General features: G+C 37.4%; 1 protein-coding gene across 2 annotated transcripts in view; it reads right to left on the bottom strand.

The window, feature by feature from the left end:
* Positions 1 to 245: 245 nt before the first annotated feature.
* LOC149797915 (ufm1-specific protease 2-like) overlaps positions 246 to 15,928 on the bottom strand; it is a 47,207-nt gene continuing 31,524 nt past the window's right edge. Inside the window, exons 10-14 of one of the 2 annotated variants that reach the window (XM_089962959.1) lie at positions 15,609 to 15,787; positions 14,686 to 14,784; positions 10,920 to 11,022; positions 6,723 to 6,847; positions 246 to 982 (exon numbers count right to left, since the gene is read on the bottom strand). In XM_089962959.1, coding sequence (XP_089819085.1) covers positions 896 to 982; positions 6,723 to 6,847; positions 10,920 to 11,022; positions 14,686 to 14,784; positions 15,609 to 15,787 — 593 coding nt within the window. In that variant the 3' untranslated portion in view covers positions 246 to 895. The remainder of the gene's footprint in view (positions 983 to 6,722; positions 6,848 to 10,919; positions 11,023 to 14,685; positions 14,785 to 15,608; positions 15,788 to 15,928) is intronic. The other variant, XM_089962961.1, reaches the window with a different exon arrangement.

Genomic DNA, 15,928 nt, shown 5'->3' with positions numbered 1-15,928 from the left:
ATGAAGAATATTATACAGAGCATACCATAAGCATGATCCCAAAAGCTTGTATAATGTAGTAAACACAGACAGAATTTGTTAAATGGGCAAAACTTTGATAGACTAAAGCAAATATGAAGTTAAAAAAATTGTATTACTCTTTACTGCAAAATGCATTTAGCATGGTCACCAGAGCTTACCTGCCCCTCAATAAAAAGGGGAATGTGGAGAGCACTACGAGTTTTTACCATAACAATAAATTTAAATGCAATATCGTGGCTTTAATAAAATTCTTAAAATAACAATGAACAGATTAACAAAATAAAATTATGCTGACAAATTGATTGAAGGACACTGAATATAATCATGACAAGGAAATGTTTATACATCAATTTGCATGTCTGTATCTAGACAATGCCTTTCTTAGGAAAACAAATGTTTTATGTCAGTGGTCAGTATGAACAAGTAAATGATTTAAAATGTAAGGAACCACTGTTTGGTTATAAGAATGAGTATGTTCCTGAATGCCTAATCAGGAACTTTAACCAAAATTTAAACAATACAGTGTCCTTAATTGCAAAGAAGGCCAAACTCATCTACATTTGATTTTCACTTGGTTTATGTACTAATTTCATGTAAATTTGTGGACTTGACCAAAACACTGATAAGGGAAATAACTGAGACACTATGTCAACTGATTACCTTCATGCTTCTCTGGGCAATGATGGCAGTTTTATTCTTTATATATTTAACTTATAAAAAAAAAATTCAATGGTGAACCACTCAGAGGTTCTTAAATCCTAAGATGTAAGATATTATCCCATAAATTAATATACAAAATATATATCAAAACTGAAATTTTCTATAAAGACATAAGAAAAAATTATGTGCATGGTCAGATAACCACTGCAGGTTTTCAAATGACTATTGGTCTCTGAGGCATACACAGGTTATAGTGAGCAGTCTTGTCCCAGAACTCTGGCCCTTTCCAGCCACACCAACCCTGAAAATATTGGAAAACTTTGTGAGAAAAACAATTTTAGGTTTTACTTTAAAAGAAAATTCCTTGAGAATTCTGGCCTGGCAGAATCTTTAAATTAAAAAAATAAAGTCCAAGTCTATGAATAAGGATAGGCTAAATACTTTAGAATCAAACATCTTGGAAACTTATTTGATATGGAACGACCTTAAAAGTATTAAAACAAATATCTTGGAATTTACAGTAATCATGCTTGCAAAATGAGCCCTTGCAGTGCCACCATAGTGATAATTAAAATAATGATTTAATAACTGCAGCAATAATGAATGAAATTAAAATTAATGAGCTTTTACTAAAGTGCCAAGTTCACTACACATAATTTGCCCAGAAGGGCTTTAAACAGAGCATCTGTTGAAAAAAAAAACTTGTTTGGAGAAGATGGGCATTCAGGGGCTGTAACTTTTCAATGTGATGTTGATTGATTGATGGTTGATGGCATTTTCAACACAGTTGATGGCATTTTCAACACAGTTGATGGCATTTTCAACACACGCTGAGGATATGGGAGCTAAGTGCCCTTGCAAAGGACACAATGAGGAGCCAACCTAAAGAATCCCGATCCCTTGGATTGTGATTCTAATTTTTCAAGAGAAAAATGTCTGGAGTCCCAATTTACATTAGGAGAATAGGTAACTGGAGGAGGATATACAAAAGCATTCAACCTCTACCATAGGGACTCTTCAAGAGAAAAATGTCTGGAGTCCCAATTTGCATTAGGAGAATAGGTAACTGGAGGAGGATATACAAAAGCATTCAACCTCTACCCTAGGGACTCTTCATGAGAAAAATGTCTGGAGTCCTAATTTGAAGAATAAACTGCTCTTCAAACATTTAGTCAGCAGAACCAATGGCAAGACATTACATCAATATATGGATATCAAGAAATTAATTATATTTTCTTACTGATAAAAAATACAGGCAAAAGCATTAAACCCCCACGCACAAGAAGGTTGTGCTTATGTCAAATGGGGCTGGTGGTCATATAGGATGCAGTCACTGGGCCCACTAGGTTCAATTCTCATAGTTCTTGAAGAAAAAACTTTTATTTGGTTTACTGTGCACAACAGCCAACAGCTTTCATGTCTCAGATCAAAACAATGCAAATGAGATAGTTTCATTCTCAAGATCAAAACAATGCAACTGAGACAGTTTCAATCTCATGATCAAAACAATGCAACTGAGATAGTTTCAATCTCATGAGCAAAACAATGCAACTGAGATAGTTTCAATCTCATGAGCAAAACAATGCAACTGAGATAGTTTCAATCTCATGAGCAAAACAATGCAACTGAGATAGTTTCAATCTCATGAGCTGGAGTTTTTATGAGGAGTATCTGGTTCTTTCTCTGGGACTTCATCAAAAGAAAGAGACATGCTATTATAGTTAAATATTTAAAGATATGCTTAGATTATTGAATTAGGAGTCTGGGGATTGTGTTTTTCTTGAAATTGATTTGAAACATATACACTTCTCATAATTAATTTCCAGTATGAAGTCAGTGTAATACCAATAGTTAGCTAGGAAGCTGAGCTAGCCACCCACAGCAGTAGGCACAATGAGAATGTCTGAAAAACATCCTTTATGCTGAATTGCATCAAGCTGTTTAGTACAGTGTTTTTGAAATTATCACAAATGGACAAGGCTTACATTTACATTGTGAGCACCTTTGTGTGTCAAAAATGAAAAATGAATGAGTGAATTTGGTGCTGGAGTGCTTGTACTTCTTTTTCAGTGAGCCTACATTGACTTGTCAGGGCAAATAAAAGATACTCTTATCCTTTCTTTTTTTTATAGCTATCTCAAAATATGTCCAGTTGTTACCTTGCTGGTGTACTCTAATTTTTATAAATTTTCATAATAGGCAGGTTGATGGTTGGTTGGTTAATAGGCAGGTTGTTGGTTGGTTGGTTAATAGGCAGGTTGATGGTTGGTTGGTTAATAGGCAGGTTGTTGGTTGGTTGGATGTGTGGGTTTAACACCATTTTTCATTACATGATAGACTATACAGTGCAGCCAGCATGTTTGGATGAAGAACCTGGGAACCACTCAGCCACCCAGGGCCCCTTAGGCAGGTTGATGCAGTATCAAATGTGTGCATAAAAACTATCTCTTCAATCCATAGATGGGAAAGATAAAGAAATTTTGTATTTCTGGGAAAACTGGATTCAAGAGGAAGCAGAACTTATTTCCTAATGTTAATGTGATTCGAGAATGTATTTAATGGAGAAAATTGACAGCATATGCGCAAAATGGAAAAAGAAAACATAAATGAATATCATGAATGGATTTGATAATCAAGCATATCAGTCTTTACACCGTCTTTTCACCCCTTAAAATTTGCACTATAATTGTTCTCATCAAGGCAGGAAAAAACAAGAGTCCCTCTATGGGATCGATGCTCTTTGGGCCAAAATGATAAGCCAGAAATGCACAGTAAGTTAAAAGTTTCTTTTATACTCGGGCAAATTGCAAAATTCTGTCAATTTCTTTTAGAAAGAAAAAAAAATGTTGATATGGGGCAATCATAGAGAATATCAATCCATGCAAAAGTGTCTCTGAGCCTCTGTCACAGTGACATTGACCTGTGACCCCCAAAACTGACAGTTTATCCTTGCAGCAAGGGCGAGTAATTCACAAAGTATGGCATTTGTACATGGAAGAGAACTAGAGTTATTGTACAGCAAACATTTTCTTCTTTAAGTCAGTGTCCTTGACCTTTTCAAAATCAATGGAGTTCTTCTATACCCAAGTGCAAGCCATCCACAAAGTTTGGTAACTAGACAATGGACAACTTGAGCTATGGTGCAGAAACCTTTTTTCTTGCAGTCACAGGGGTCTTGAACTTTGAACTCAATAGGGTTCTTCCTTACCCCAACCTGAAAACAATAGGTTCATTCCATACCCCAACTGCAAGCTTTCCACAAAGTCTGGCAAGTGCAGATGATGTAAACACCTGCTACTGTGCCATTTTCATTATTTCAGTCAGTGACCTTGAATTCTGTAGCTTTTTAACCCTGAAAATAATAGGGTTCATCCTTGCCACAACTGCAAGCCATCCACAAAGTGGTAACTGTAAAGGTGGACAACTTGAATTATTGTGTGAAAACCAAACTGAGAACATGCAGCCAGACATACAGCATAACATTATGGTTGTTGTATATAAAAACTGAAAATCTGCTATTAGACAAAGGCCCTAAAATCTAATCAGGTCATTTACATATGCGCATAAATATGCCTGCCAAACCTGTATACACTGAGTGTTCTTTGTGCAATCATGTTCAAAAACTTTTCATTTAAAAAAAGCCTTAGTCCAACAAAAATAATGTTAATGTTACATTATAAACCCACCAAATATTTATTAGACCCCTGTGAAGGCACTGTGCCTTAATACCCAAGGGTCTTAATGGTACTGATCTGTGGTCAAGGTTGTTGTTGCTATTTTGGGTTTAATGCCATTTTTCTGAAAAAGATAGGTTATACATGGCAGTCAGTAAACTCATGGAGGAAGAGCCCACAAAGACCCTGGTAAGTGCCTCTGACCCATCAGAAGCTACTGGCATTCTTTCCCACAAACCCACAATGGCCGAGCCCAAGAACTGAACTCATGCGGACAGAGGTGAGATGGCAGTGTTCTGTAAATGTGAGCACTTTTGACCACTCTGCCACCCAGTGCCTAGACCTCTGTTCTTGTCAAGGAGTCCTGAACAAAACCTACTGTACAGAAATCTTTTTATTTCTTTATTAGATTTGACATAACTTTAACCTTTAGTAGAAATGGAAACATGGGGTTGAAATGTATTATTATTGCTCAGCTGAAATAAGTTAAAGCTTTAACAAAAAGAAATCTTCCAAATATCAAACATTCAATCATAAACCAAGAAACTATTTTCACTTACATGATATACAAAAATAACCTATGTTCTCCAGCAAGTATTATCAAACATTACAACCCTTTGCCAATCTTCATGTGAGAGATTTGAAAGACTGCTGTCACAATAACCACACTAGTTGTTAGATTGGCACCTTTTTAACTGACTTCAAGAAAAAGTAATTTTAATTTGTCTTCAGTAGGACAAGATTTTTTAATATGGTGCCATGGTGGCATAATGGCTGTTAGATCAGCACCATTTTCTTTTTGGACCAACCTGACATTATAAAAGTCTTGTAGTCAAAACCCCATGCTGACATATTCAGGAGAAGTAGAACTAACAAGAATGTCAATATGGTGGCCATACTGGATGTAGAAATAGTGCCATATTAACCAAGGCCCAACTAGACTTCATTTGAAGTCTTGCAGTGAAAATCCAATGTCAGTATGATTTTCCATTCAAGAGGAATAGTGATAACATTTTCAAGATGACCCCTGTGATGGCCATTTTGTCTAAGTGGCAATATTTTCTTTGTCTCATTACAGTCTTGGTGTGAAAACCCTATGACAGTATGACTTTCTATTCAGAAGGAGAAATGGGAATAACATTTTAATGATAGCCACCATGGCTGCCATACTGGATGTCCAGGCAGCACCATTTTCATTTAAGGCCAAGCAGACCATGAAATGAATAAGAATGTAAAGTTTCATATGAGGTAGTTTAAGAGAAGCAAAAACAAACTGGTGCCAATGGATGGATGAACACACAATGGATGACAAATGATAAACTTCAGGAAATTTCCATAAGCTATTCTGAGCTATGACCAATGGAACTAAAAGCCACTGCCTTTGATGTGTGTGTGTGTGATTAGGATTTTTAATATAGCTTTAACAATTTTTCAGTCATATAGCTATGATGTCTGCAGTGTGGCAGTTTATAGTGATGTCTAGCACTGGGGCATCATGCTGCAGACATGTAGCATGATGTCCCACCCAGTCACATTATCCTGACACCAGGCCAACCAGTCCTAACACTAACCTCTTAATGCTGAGTGCCTAGCGATACAGTTGTTAGTACCATTTTTGTCTGTCTCTGGCATGACATGGCCAGGGTTCGAACCCACGACCTCCCGCTTCCGAGGTGGGCCTTTGATGTGACAACATAATCACAGTGGTAATACCTGTACAATAACTGATTGGAACAAATATGAAATAGCAATTAAATTTGCTGACAAATGTGTGTGTGTGATTTTGATTTTTTATGTAGTTTTAACAATTTTTCAGTCATACAGCTACAATGTCTGCAGTGTGGCAGTTTAGAGTGATGTCTAACACTGGGGCATCATGCTGCAGACATGTAGCATGATGTCACCCAGTTACATTATCCGGACACCAGGCCAACCAGTCCTAACACTAACCTCTTAATGCTGAGTACCTAGCAAGGCAGCTCTTAGTACCATTTTGATAAGTCTTTGGTATGGCACAGACTGGATTTGAACATGCGACCTCCCACATCCGAGGCTGACACTCTAACCACTTAGGCCACCAGAATTTATCATAATGTCAATACTGTCTTCTGCATTTTATGCATTTGCTCTCATTAAACAATGCATGTAATTAACACAAAATATGAAAATTATAATTCTCTCCCCTTAACACTCAAGCAAATGATAACAGCTTTGGTAAATGGATTTTCATTTGATTCAAACATGAAAAGTAAAGGAAATGATGGATGGAAGAAACAAATGCAAAATATTAATGCTTTCCTCAGAGCATCAATAAAATAATACCAAAATATGTGTATCAACCTACAACTTTTGACCTCTGACACAAACCTTGTCCTGAATGATCTTGAGATCCTCTGCCCCTGTGTAGTGCGGGTCCAGTATAAGAAAGGTCACGTCCCCTGTGACCTCATTGAAATCCACTCCCAAAATGGTATGTGCAAGAACTCCACCCCCTGATAAAGAACCAAAGATTACATTAACAAGTGATTAAGTACATATTCAACATATACAAAACAACAAATGAGTTTTCAGGACTCACAAAGATTATACTGGCAGTAAAGCAAAATGTAAAAGGAGCTGGCCAAGTAATCTGGATTAAAGATTTTGATATAAAGTTAATCCCCATCAAATTTTTTCAAAATTTGTCCCATGTCTTTTGCAAGAGTCTGGTACGGGTTTTTGTATTTTCATTCAAGGCATTTTAGGGTGAATTTGTACTCTTCATATAATTGTAAAGTCTTCCTCAGTTCTGAAGATGAAAAGGTCAAGGTCACTTCTTATGTAGAAGAAAGAAGTTTGGTGGTTTTGTTTTAAGTAACAGCAGTTACATGGTGGACAAACAATATTTATATACATTTGAAAGGACAAAATTTAAGTGCCTTAGGTCAAATATGAATGCTTAAGGATTTTTCATTTTGGTCACTGACAATATTTGATGGTGGATTGGACCTATTTTATTACATAAAAAAATAGGATTGGTTTGCCATTAGAATGATCTTTGCTACACTGTATCAATTACTACATTGTACTGAATGCTACATTGTATCAAATGCTACACTGTATCAAATTCTAAATTTTCATAGTGATACGGGCAATCTTCTCTCTACAATGAGCAAAATGAGTATCAAGGCTTTTAACAGAGTTAGGTGTTTCAACTTGCACCACTTGAGGAAATTACATTTTTTAGTAAATTATGTTTCCCTGAGAATACTTACAGAACCTCATCAATGTTAGGAAATAAGCTCTGCTCCCTCAGTAATCAGCAATCCTTGAAAGATGAAAATTGTATCTCTCCCAACAGGAAGAAATAATTTACTACTTACCTCCCCTTACCACTCCTAGGTGGCTACCCATCAACTGGTTGTTATCAGATTAAGCTAAACAACACAACAACAAGGATGCGAACATTTGCAGCAATGTGTGGGAGGGTTAAATAGCAAGGTGATCAGATACATATTCTTGGTGAAACATAATATACTAATAAGGTTACATTCTCTACAGAATGCCAGATCACATCAATTTTTAGAGAAAATTATTGCAGGTTTTGGGTTTTGTGGGTTTTAAGATCATTTTTCAGCAAATTATAGGTTATACAAGGTGCTAGTATATCTGGTGGATGAAGAAAATCAATGATCCATGGGAAACTACTGGCTAGCTTTCTCACAAATCCAAGTTGGCCAAGCTGGGACAAACCCATGCGGTCAGAGATGATGTGTGAGTGATCTGTAAAGGCAAGTGAACAATGGGTGAATTCACAATAAGAAGGGATCAACAGTTAACTATCTCTGGTGCCCACTTGTTGAGTAACCAACAGACCTCCTTCTGCAAAATCTCCACCTTCCCTAGATTGGACAGCATTTCCTTCATGGAAAGGAAGATGCAGAAGTGGAGGGACTGGATCAATAAAATTTGAAGTACTTCAAAAACAGCCTGGGTTACCTTTTTTATTTTGCAGAAAATGGCTAGTCCAAGTCTTCTGAAAATTATGGATTCCAGTTCAAACAGGCACACTGTCTGTGAGTGGCAAGTCAGTGAACACTGTTTGGGAACCTGATAAACCAGAAACCTTGCTTCCTGTAACTGAAATGCCTTCAGAGCTGAGGTGCCTGCTGCCACCTGAAATTAAACAAAACAGTTGCAGTTTGGGCAACGTTCAATCTCATCTCTTTTTGCTAAAGAGTGTGTCTCTGTTGTGACAGACTAATTCGGCCCAAATACCAGTGAAGTCAGCTAGGCAAGGGCAATTTTTGTGCTGCTTGCAACCATAAATCCTCAATTCTATCACCAAACAGCAAATGCATAACAAAGGGCATAAAAAAGAAAGTCCAGGAATGATACAGCTTCAATGGTGAGGGCTAAAGACAGACATCTTGTCTAACCAGATCAAATTTTGCAGAATCTGTCTGGTAGGCCAACACTAACCTCTTAATGATGTACCAATGAACTGTGCATGGCCACTGGGTCTTGAAGCTGTCTCTCTACACAATGTAATAAATCAGTGACTTGACCTGACTATGGTAGCTGTTTGAATGTCAACTGGTCTTTCTTTGCTGACAGATCCACAGATGTGGAAATTGTCAGTTGTCAATGGCAGCATAGACGGAGGTGGACAGAACTCCGAAGCCAGAATTCAGGCATAAGCCAGAGAATACCTTTGATCAATGAACAGAATGCCAAGTCTTGTCTGACATTATTTTTGACTGAGCATGGAAGATGACCAAGTCCACAAAGACAGAAGAACAGTCTGTGGGTGTCAAAGCCTGCAGAAGTGGCCAATTTCTGAAACTATATCTCCTGATGTTAATCAGGTAACTGTTGATAGTCTGGAAGTGGTACAAAGCATCCTGGAGTGTATATGTGTGTGATTTTGGTTTGTAATGTAGCTTTTAAAATAATTTCAGTCATGCTGCTACAATGTCTGCAGTGTGGCAGTTTATAGTGATGTCTAGCACCGGGACATCATGCCACAGACATGTAGCATTAAGTCCCCTCCTCCAGTCACATTATCCTGACACCAGGCCAACCAGTCCTAACACTAACCTCTTAATGCTGAGTACCAAGTGAGGCAGCTGATATGACCATTTTTATAAGTCTTTGGTATGACTCAGTCAGGTTTGAACCTGTGACTTCTTGCATCCAATGCAGACACCCTAACCACTTAGGCCACCAGACTTGTCCCAAGCATCCTGGATCATGATGGACTGTGATGGAGCTTGGGCAGAGCTGTCCAGATTCTGTATGCAATACTTCTTGGAGTCCTTTAATGGAGAGTTCATTCTTTTATACCAGTGCCAGGAATACAAAAAAATCCAAGTCAGAGCCAGTGCTTAGACTAGGAATTACGGTTGTCAGGAACTATAATTGTCTTGAAGCCTGGACTGGGTATATCACTGTACCTGGTCTCAAGAGCTGCAGGAACAGACAGATCAAGGCTATGTCAAAGCTGGTGTCATCCATAGTCAAGTCTCGTCTAATGTGACGGTTCGGAATTTGCATTCCCTGGAAAGATTGCAGGAATATGCTATAATGTCCTTCACTGATCCAGACTGGCCACCATACCAAGAAAATACTGGTCCAAAAGGAACTGTTTAGAAGATCTGTTCCCATCATGAAGTAGAGAACAGTGACTGAGAAGACTGTGATGATCTGGCCTGCTTAATTTTCTCCTGGCCACCTTCAAAGTATCTGCTAATAGGAAAAGTGTTAACTTAGGCAGAGTCAGCAGCAATAACGATTGAGTCTTCATCCCTGCTCTCTCACTTGCCTCATTAATTTGTTTGGTCAAGACAAGCTGCCATACATTTTCTATCAAGTCTATACATTACAAGTATGGCCCAAATTGCACCCCCTACAAAGAAGGCAAGTATCATGGTCATCTTTGCCCACTGATAATGCTTGCACCCAGTACACTGTACCATGTCATTGTACTGAGACCTATATTTATTGTGGAATAAAACAAAGGAATATTCAGGTGAAATCAGTCAAGCATCAAATACACATGCAGTGAAAAGGATGCTATTAAAAAACACATTCCTCAATAATTATCTTTTACATATAGGATCTTGTATCATGTAACAACATGACATAATTCATATACCAGGTCAACTACTGATATGAAGAACTATTGACCTTAAGGCAGAGGTTTAAAATAGTGCTGACCTGAATATCACAAGACAATGTTAGACTAATAAAGTATGAATTTTTTGTTGATGACAGAATAGTGAGAAATGGAAATAAAGACTGGAGTATACTTCCCAGCTGTGAGATAACTCCACAGATTCAGTCAAATGATGCAAGGACATTAAGTAAATTTGACTTTGCATGGTTTCAGAATGATTATGCCTCCTAACATAAACAGAAGTAGCAACTAGATAAAGTGTCAATCCATCTACTTGTCATACAATTTTGGCAATTTTGTTACAAAAGACATACATGGGATTATTGATTTTGTGAGGTAAGGTCATACTCCTAATGCAATATGATCTGCATGTAGATGGAGAAGAAACCAATAATTGATATCAGTACCAATCATAATTGGTGTTCCTTGTGTAGAAAAGTGCACTGCAAGTTCTCTTCCCTTGGATGCCAACTCAGCACCAGAATTGACTGCCAAAATCTTCGAAGTCACCTGTGAAAAATAAACAAGATTTTAAGTTTACATTCATGATCATACATCATTAGTCTCTATAAATTTAATTTCTCTATTTTACAAGGATTAACAAGCAAAATATAGAATAATTAAGGTTAATAAATTTTGACTGATATTAGTATGAAATGATTAAATATGAAATATGCTGGTTTTTGCTTAAATAAACAGTTTTTGTGGTATAACCTGAATTACATTCAGAAACCTGTGCTGTTACAAATAATCCTGAAATCATAATTGTATCTTATACTAGTTTAGTTCAATATCCAAGATATACAAAAGACCTAATATACAATTAATCAAAAGTAAACTGTCTCATGACTACGGCAGGTAAAAGAAAGCTCATTTGGGGGGGTAAAACTAACTTAAATTATGCAGTGTTTCAGTCAGGTTTGAGAAGTTAGGGCCAATTGGCCCTCTCATTTTGAAAAGTGGGCCAATGGTGTAATCATAATAGTCTAACCTTGGAATCAGATGAAATCAATGACATGATTCATTTTACCTTTATTTCCATATCAAGCAAGTTCTGGAGAGTATGTGAATGTTGTTTTGCCAGCTAATGCCTCATTCACAATCAACTGACAGCAATGGCATCTGAAGGGCAAGCTTTGCTAACATTGTCACATTTGGGAAAGTCTATATGGTTTGTCTTTTTCATTTTCAATAGGTCTGAAAAGCTATTCCTGGAGTACATTTTGATACAAAACCATCTTGTTCAAAAGTGACCATTTTTTCTATATGCTTCATCATCCACAAGTTATTTTTATTTAAAGTCCTATCTGCCACCATCTTATCCTTCCCACAGAATTTCACAAGATGGTCCAAATTACATATTACAAATGATTATTTTTCTTCATGTGACAGAAGATGCATTCCTAAAGATCTGATGGCAAAGGCTACTTCAGTGGAATTGCTAGGGAATCATTTGCTTGAATTTCCAAAAACACAGTCCCATAATAATGTCTTAGGCACTTCTATCATTTGGAATATTGTCCTTCTCTGACTTGGTTCTAAACTGAAAGAACATCGGGGGGGGGGGGGGGGGGGGAGAGGGAATTTGGTAATAATAGTGGGGGGGGGAGGGAATTTGGTAATAATAACAGGAAAGTATTAAATAATTAAATTTTGTTATTCACCCCAAAACTACATTTAAATAGCAGGAATACACTGCATGTTATTATTACAGTGCTGACTCTTCCCAGCCTGGAAGGAGGTATATGGTCTCATTGACCATGAAAATGTGAAAATACTATCTTTTGCTAATAGGGTACTCTACTGCAGACAGGATACTGATGTTCTGACAACCTGCTGGGCTGCAAAAATCAGGCCCATTATCCCTGTTGTCTGCCAGTGTTATGTATATTGAATTTATAATGTGTGCATGACTTTAGTCCATGATTGAGGTTTGCAAGTTTTGCCTAACTGACTTCTGTCATGCCTGTAAGTTGTACACAAAATGTTCACTAAAATTTAAGTTCAAGACCACGTTTATGAGTTAGTGGAATTTTACCTTAGAATTCATCAGTTTTCCAGAACATTCTATCGTGTCTTGGGTCAAGTTAATATTAGCATATGTAGGACTTGGTAAACAAATTCTTTCATTCCTGTTTAATATCAGTCTTCGGGAGTCTATAATCAGAGTTTGTTGTGTTCAAATATAATTTGAGAGGAATTATTTATTTAAATTCTCAATGGAATTAAAAAATGCTTATTAACTTTTTAGACTAAAACTACTTTGGGATTATTGAGAACTCATTTAAAGACATCCTGGATTATATCACTGTAGTACTTCAGGACATTCAGGATCAATGGAATTCATCTGGAACACTCTATACTTTTGGACTTGTGTCAGAACATTCAGGATTATTTGGGATTTAATTAACCATGCTATCTCTTCTGAATTTCACTTAGAGTTCTACAGAAATAAATTATGTTGAATTTATGAAACTTGTCGGTTTTACTTCTTTCTGTTACACAGCTGAAGGCCACTTGGTATGTTGCAGTCTCCGAGAATGACCCCCTCTAAAGCATTCTATACTTTGAAGGAAAGAGAAGGGGAATAAATGCCTCCTTTGTGTCTGAGATTCACAATGACTAATGTGTTGTCCATGGCAACCATAATAAACTTGTGTCTTATGAGGCAGACAAATCCCTATAATGCTAAGAAAACAACTAACAATCCTTAACCTGATGATGTGAATTGGAGATTTCTGCTGAGATCACAAGCCCTGAAGGACTACCCTATGTGGCTCTAAGTGAGAACCCCAACCCATACTGGAGGTATCAGTATCAAGGAAAAAGGGAGGTTATGCTGCATGTACTGAACTCTGGCCAGAAACTTGTCCTAATTTTGTCAGCACTCAGGTGGTAAAAAAATTCTGGCCACAATGAAATGCATGCTCAAAGATGGTGTTTTGAGGTCTCCACACTGCAAACAGCATAAGCTGCAGGGAATTTATATAAAGTATTATTTTGGGAACTAAGTCTGCTGCTGGTCCCCAGAAATGATATGCAAAGATAAGCATATAATGAAGTTTCCTAAACACCCTTGTCCTGAGGGACAGTGTCAGTGTGCTCTAGTTGGGGTGGGGGAAGGGAACGTGATCTTTCACTTGACTTGTGATGAAATTTAACCCCATGTAAACATAAGTTTTAGAAGGAATCAGATCTGATTTATCCTAGTTGGGGGATAAACCCAAGATGAGTTATTGTCTTCCAACAGGTCCTAAGCAGATCTGAGAACATTGTTTATCAACCAGCCATTGAAATAGTGGATGAAAAAAAAACGTAGCAATCTTAAGTGAATTGCTACCACTCCTTTCACACTGGTCAGAAAAGGAATAAGCACTGATTCCTCTAGGGACTGGAATGCTGGCAACTTCCTTACTTGGGAAAGCCCTCCCTAGACAGAAGGGGGTATAACGGTGAAGAGCAAAAGGCAGGAGACAGCTGACTTCTTGTTGCAGCTATGAAATTGGCAGCTTTCTGCTAGATTCAACCCCTGTTTTAACCACAAAGTGCAGAAAGGGCATCTGTCACGGTGAGTGCACTTGGCACATGACATATAGGTGTGGTGGGTCTTCCCAGAAACATGTTTATGGCCATACTTTCAAACTTCTTGTGGCATGATAAAAGATAAATTTTTTGACATAAACAATGACTTTAACAAAATTTAGAGAATGATACCTACTCTAACACTGGTAGCAATGAAGGGATACATTCATGAAAACACTGCTTCACTAGTGGAAGCATATAAATCAAAAAAATTACAAAGGGGAACAGAAAAGAGTCCATAAATGCAAAGACTGGGGAGAAAAATTCAACTGCTACACAGAAATCTGAAGACAGATAAATTATGCTGCACGAAGACCAGGGAAAAGAAGGATGATATTCTGAATATCAGGAGAATTGACCTTGGACCTGGAACTAACACAAGGAAAAGTGAAAGTAACATAATAAAAACAGGTAATGTACAACAGCTGTTAATGTATTTGTTCTCAAAAGAGCTAGTGGCTACTGGCATTTTCAGGATAAATGTCATAACTATTCCATCTGTTGGGAATAGCAACTTTAATGCAGTACTACCTCATTTTATGCTACATACTAAGGGTCCAATAAAGGTAAGGTACACGACACAAGACTGACCCCAATCAAATGATCCAGGCAGTAGCTGACTTCCATCGATCCAATCCATTTTCTTGAACCAATAAAGTTTGACTCCTTGTCTCCAATGTCCACCAGAGCCTGAAAATACAATTAAGATGGATCCTCAAACCAGCCTAAGAGTCACAAAACTGTCTGAGCACCAAAACTGACCTCAAAACTATAAAGTTAAAACTCATGCTTGGAGCTTCACAGTATCACTGATATTTGGCATAGATTTTCAAACAAAATTAATCATATGATTGTGAAATTCTGACTAGTCTTTTAGGGTCTTTTCATAGCACAACATGATGATTATTTAGTGCTCAGGCAATCAGAGTTAAGTCCCTTGCCCGAAGATGTACCATGGTAGCCCGAGCTAATCTTAGGAGAGGATTTGAACCCAGACCTTACTGGCCATGGCATCTGTCTCCAAAAGTCACCTCTTGCAATAATAGTAAGCCAATTCTACATCCCCAAGCCAAAGGGGGTTTGAAATTTTTGGAATTCTAACCTTACTTGAATCAAAGTAAAATGACCAAAATGTTAAAAATGTAAACAAGATTTCAATTTTTGACAAACGGATATGATGCTAGTGAAAGTACTATATCTTCCAGATAAAGAGGATATGGGTTCTGCCCCAATGCAAAGTATTTAATCTCAGCTGCAATGATGAATCAAGCTGGTACCAGTAACTGCTGAGTGGTTAAACAGACACAGACTGGCATAAAATCCAAAAGACATCTGGTACTGTCATTGCTTCAGACCACATAAATTATGATAATCTAGTCTTTTGCACCTAACCTGAACTAAAAAAGACACTTATATTTTGATATCATGCTCTTTAGAAATTCATATTAAGAAAATGAAAAATATTTTTAATCATGCAACATTGAACAAACACTATCCAAGTAGCACTGGGATACCTGTTGTATTTCTCTGTGAGTGGGTATAGGCCTGTCTGTGTAGCCCTGAAACCTGAACCATGACACTAGGGTCTGGAGGGAACGGTAAGCACAGCCCCACTTGTCATCATCAAATCGGTCCTGCATGTAATGATGATATGTGTACAGGCCTGATACTGTGTACACCTTCCCATCCTTCGCTGGGAGAATAAAACAGAACTGGGTTACTCATTGTTCAAGAAGAAATGTATAAGTTAGATATCACGTTATGACTTAGTTTGTTCTTTCTTAAGGTTAATCCAGGATGTTGAGGGATGTATGGAAGGACATATGTATCAGAA

The sequence above is a fragment of the Sinohyriopsis cumingii genome, chromosome 6 (genome assembly GCF_028554795.1).
Source record: "Sinohyriopsis cumingii isolate HCF-2022 chromosome 6, ASM2855479v2, whole genome shotgun sequence".
In the NCBI taxonomy this organism is placed as follows: domain Eukaryota; kingdom Metazoa; phylum Mollusca; class Bivalvia; order Unionida; family Unionidae; genus Sinohyriopsis; species Sinohyriopsis cumingii.
The sequence above is the reverse complement of the archived record's forward strand: the minus strand, read 5'-3'. Positions and strand labels throughout refer to the sequence as shown.